The 4,574-nt window shown below is 36.1% G+C and overlaps 1 protein-coding gene across 4 annotated transcripts; it reads left to right on the top strand.

The window, feature by feature from the left end:
* The first annotated feature begins 221 nt into the window (after positions 1-221).
* LOC141666796 (uncharacterized) lies at positions 222-3,791 on the top strand. Of its 4 annotated transcripts, none has more exons than XM_074473020.1 (2): positions 222-2,397; positions 3,442-3,791. In XM_074473020.1, exon 1 carries the CDS (start codon positions 289-291, stop codon positions 2,236-2,238), a length of 1,950 nt encoding a protein of 649 aa, XP_074329121.1. In that variant the 5' UTR covers positions 222-288; the 3' UTR covers positions 2,239-2,397; positions 3,442-3,791. The 4 variants fall into 4 exon arrangements, with proteins under 4 accessions (XP_074329121.1, XP_074329115.1, XP_074329106.1 ...); XM_074473014.1 differs by having other exon boundaries at positions 222-2,701; XM_074473005.1 differs by having other exon boundaries at positions 222-3,163.
* The last annotated feature ends 783 nt before the right edge of the window (positions 3,792-4,574 follow it).

Raw genomic sequence — 4,574 nt, 5'->3', positions numbered from 1 at the left:
AAATACATGAGATTTTGAAGAATTTGTGGAAAATTTCACAAAATCAGCAAGACTCTACAAGATTTTTTCATCAATTCTGTCAAAATTCACAAACAATTAAAATCAACGAAAATCTTCCAAAATCCACGAATTATTATAAATCCTTTAAAATCTGGAATAAATAACGAAGTGCCTGGATGAGCGAGGTCTGTATATAGCGCCATTTTGGGCATTATCTTCAAAAATATCTTTTTGGGCATTTTTCTCCGAATCCCATAGGCAAAGAAAAAAACAAGCAAGAAGACGACAATGAGGTTTAACTTGAGTTGCTTGAGATCAAACATTCTACCCCGTTCTTCAGCTACTGTAAGTAGTTTTTGTTTTAAATTTGATTCTCATTTTGTTTTATTCTCTACTTACACTAACCCTAATTCAAAACCCAAACTCCCCTATATTCCTTCTTCATCCAATTGTAATGCTCAACTTCAATTATTACTTTACGAGAAATCGAAAGTTGGTTTCGATAAACTCGATGATGCTCTTTTGATGTTTGATAAAATGCTCAAAATGAAACCTCTGCTTCCTGTTATTTGCTTCAATCAATTGTTGGCCGCCCTTGTTCGGATGAAGGAGCACTCCATTGCTGTCTCAATGTTTAGCGAAATGCGTCTTCTAAGCATTCCAGTTGATATTTTTACCTTTAATACGGTCATTAAATGTTGTTGTCACTTGAATAATACAACACTTGATTATGCCTTTGCATTGTTAGGCGGAATCACTAAACGTGGTCTTGTTCCTGATGTTGTGACCTACAACACTCTCGTTAAGGGCCTTCTTTCTCAAGACAGGCCTGTCGAGGCTGTGCATTTGTTTAAGAAGCTTATCATATTCAACGAAATTGAGCCCAATGTAATTATGTATAACACAATCATTCATGGTCTCTGCAAAACTTCTAATACTCCCATGGCTGTCAACTTATTTAGATCTATGGAGAAGAAAGGCTGTAAACCGGATACTATAACTTATAACGCCATCATTGATGGTCTCTGCAAAACTTTTAACACTCCCATGGCTGTCAACTTGTTTAGATCTATGGAGAAGAAAGGCTGTAAACCGGATACTATAACTTATAACACCATCATTGATTCTTTATGCAAAGATCGACATGTCGGTCATGCTTTAGGTCTTTTTTCTCAAATGACCCACAAAGGCATATCACCAAATGTTATAACCTATAACACATTAATCCAAGGTCTTTGCCACCTGGATCGATGGGAGGACACTTCACGATTGTTAAGTGAGATGGATTTTATGAAAATCTCCCCAGATGTGCACACCTATAGTATCTTCGTTGATGCATACTGCAAAATTGGGATGACAGATGATGCAAAGCATGTTGTCAACACAATGATTCAGAAAGGTGTATTTCCTAATGTAGTCACCTACAATACACTAATGGATGGGTATTGTTTAACAGGTAGAATGGACAGCGCATTGGAGGTGTTGAATACCATGAGGAGGACTGGAATAGCACCAACTTGCTATAGCTTTAACATTTTGATAAATGGCTATTGTAAGATGCAGAAAGTAGACAAAGGCATCAATCTCCTCAAACAAATGGCGACTGAAGGTTTGACTCCTGGAGTTGAAACCTACAGCACCATCATACATGGTCTATTTCAGTTGGGTAGACATGGTGAGGCGCGGAACGTTTTCCATGAATTGCTAAGTAAAGGTAATAAACCAGATATCGTAACATATCGAATTTTGTTGGATGGCCTTTGCAAGAACCAATGCATCGTTGAAGCAATTTCATTATTTGGATTGATGGAATCTAAGGGCTTAATTTACGATATTCAAATATGTAATATCCTCATTGACGGTCTATGCAAGAATAGAAAGCTTGATATGGCCAGAAATATTTTTGACAACCTTGCTTCGAGAGGTTTGGAAGCGAATGTCAGAACACATAATATAATGATTAAAGGCCTTTGTCAGGAAGGGTTATTTGAGGAAGGAAAGGATTTACTTTTTAAGATGGAAGCTAGCGGCTGTTTTCCGGATGATATGACTTATAACACGATCATTCGTGGAAGTCTTGTCAATAAGAAATATAAAGAAGCAGTTGTACTGATTGAGACTATGCGAACTCGTCGTTTCTCAGCGGATGCATCTACCACGTCCATGGTACTAGACCTATTTTCCACAGAAGAACAGGACCCAGCTGTTCTTGCTTTTTGTAAATGGTTTTTGGAGTAGGTACTGAAATTATATGGTTCAATGTAATACGTCGTCATCTACTAACTTTCGAGGATTCCGCAATATTGTATGTTTGGTTGAGCAAGGAATAAATTTATTAGCAACTTAAGAGCAAATAGACGGTGAATTTGAGAGTGCAAGTAGACGGTGAATTCTTAGGTCGTGCTATCTCTTTTATAAGTTGCCTTATTTGCATTGCATTTGAATATTCCACACCCCTTTCTATTCTTCCGTTAATTGTAATATTGTATGCTATCTTAACTGCTGCACTTTATTTTCCAAATCTTACTTTTATATTCCATAACAGAAAATAGCAACTTTTTTTTACTATAAATTAGGTAGAAAAGTAGATATCTTAAAGATGAATAAACAGTATATAGGTCACATGGAGCTCAGGTATCTCCATGCAGAGTTGAAGCCTACAACACTATCATACATGGTCTGTTTCACATGGGTAGACATGGTGAGGCACGGAACCTTTTCACATTGGTACTCCTAGTCAAGTACAGGTCTGAATTGTTAAGCTCGAAAATGCACTTTTTTGTTTGATAAATTGTTATAGATGCAACCTCCTTGTGCTGTTTGCCCCCCCCCCCTGATCGAATTAAATAGTACTTTGTAGCAGTATTTCTATTTAGTTATTGTTTTAGCAGTATTTTTAGAAAAAATTGTGCTTTCACCATTCGGCCATTCTAGACATGATGTTTGAAGTACCTTTTATACTGTTTTTAATTTTTGTTGCCACTTGAATAGAGTGGATCAGGGATGAGTTGTTGGCTAGAATCATTCTGTGATCCTGTGCAAGTGTGGTTACCTACACGCTCTTGTAAAGGTCTTCCTATTTCTTGACAAATAATTCCTGACCTCTTCTCGAAGAAAACATGTTAAGGCCAGGAATATATTATTGAGAACCTTGCTTCAAAAGGTATGCAACCAAATGTCAATCATGATATTTATATCTTGACTATCATGGCCGCAACAGGCGATCTCCAACTCCTCGAAGTCTTTCTCCGAGAGATTGCAGATTTCATTCACCAAGTCCTAATTCCTATGATGTGATTTCACATTCTGCCTCTACTATTTTGATACACTCTTGTTAATAAAAGTATAGTACCTTGTTGTGAATTGGAATGGACAAATTACTTGCCCTTTGGAATTGTAGATTCTTATCTAACGTTTTGCTATTTAATTTGGATTTTGCAGGAGTAACCTGCAAATGGTATTCCAGTATTTTGAAGAAGTGTGAAGTCTCGTCTTGGGACTCTGTGGGGATTAAATTTCGGAAGTGCACTATTCATTTTGCTACTGCTAGTTTGGTAGGATTAAATCTATTGCTACTCAAGATGATAGTATTAAGTTGGGCATAAACTATTTTATGTTGGTGATGGCGTAGCAACTATATCTTTGAGTTAACGGTTGCTCTAGAAAATCCACCTGAGACTGATATTTGCTATATGCTTTCTAAATTTAGCTGATGCTGGCTTAAGGTTGAGCTTTATTATTCCTGTAATTTGCCTTCACCCCTTGCTATGCAATATCTACTTTTCATCTTTGACTTTTTCTATTTTATTTCTTATAAAAATACAAGTCTAGTAGATAAGAATACATTCTGGGACAGTGGTGGCATTTCACTTCAGCTATACTAATTTGTTTCGGAATACATACCGGATCTTTTTTTATCCTAGATAACCCGCAGTCGCTAACCTTCGAGTGCGCACTGTGTAAACCCTGCGGGCTCACGTAATAGTCTGCAAACTACGTGATCAAGGTAAACCGCATTTAAGCGACCGACTCTGATTCAAGAAATATAATCATAAATTCTCCTCTCGTGGGATTCGAACCTGTGACTAAGAGGATAGTTTCCCATCTTTAACCAACTGAGACAACTCTTGCGGGCTACATACTGGATTTTATATTTATGTCCGGGGAAAGATTGAATGAGGTTGAGGACCATAATGATGTAGATGTTGTGTTTATGATTTCATAGATAACTAGTTCTGTAACACGTGCGAGGCACAAACATATTCTAAAATATTACAATATTTTTTATTCATTGCAGTTTTTTTTTGGGATATTTGAAATTTTAATTAGTGATAAATATTGGCGTTTACCAACCTTATTTTTCTATGTGTTATATTCAAAAAAGTTCCCAATGGCAAATATATTATTGTCGACTTGTTTGATACTTCATAGTATCTTTTTTGTATTTTATGTTGTATTGGTGGTAATTTCATGTAATACATATGCATAGTGTATATGTAGTGTATATGTGACTATATACTATCGACGTAGCAATATATAATTTGATATGCAAAAAAATATTTTTTGTGTTGTAT

The sequence above is a fragment of the Apium graveolens genome, chromosome 1 (genome assembly GCF_009905375.1).
Source record: "Apium graveolens cultivar Ventura chromosome 1, ASM990537v1, whole genome shotgun sequence".
In the NCBI taxonomy this organism is placed as follows: Eukaryota; Viridiplantae; Streptophyta; class Magnoliopsida; order Apiales; family Apiaceae; genus Apium; species Apium graveolens.
This window is presented reverse-complemented; position numbering and strand designations above follow the sequence as displayed.

What these genes read in the sequence shown, in the direction of transcription:
- LOC141666796 (XM_074473020.1), top strand. Translation starts at nt 289, where the DNA reads ATGAGGTTTAACTTGAGTTGCTTGAGATCAAACATTCTACCCCGTTCT.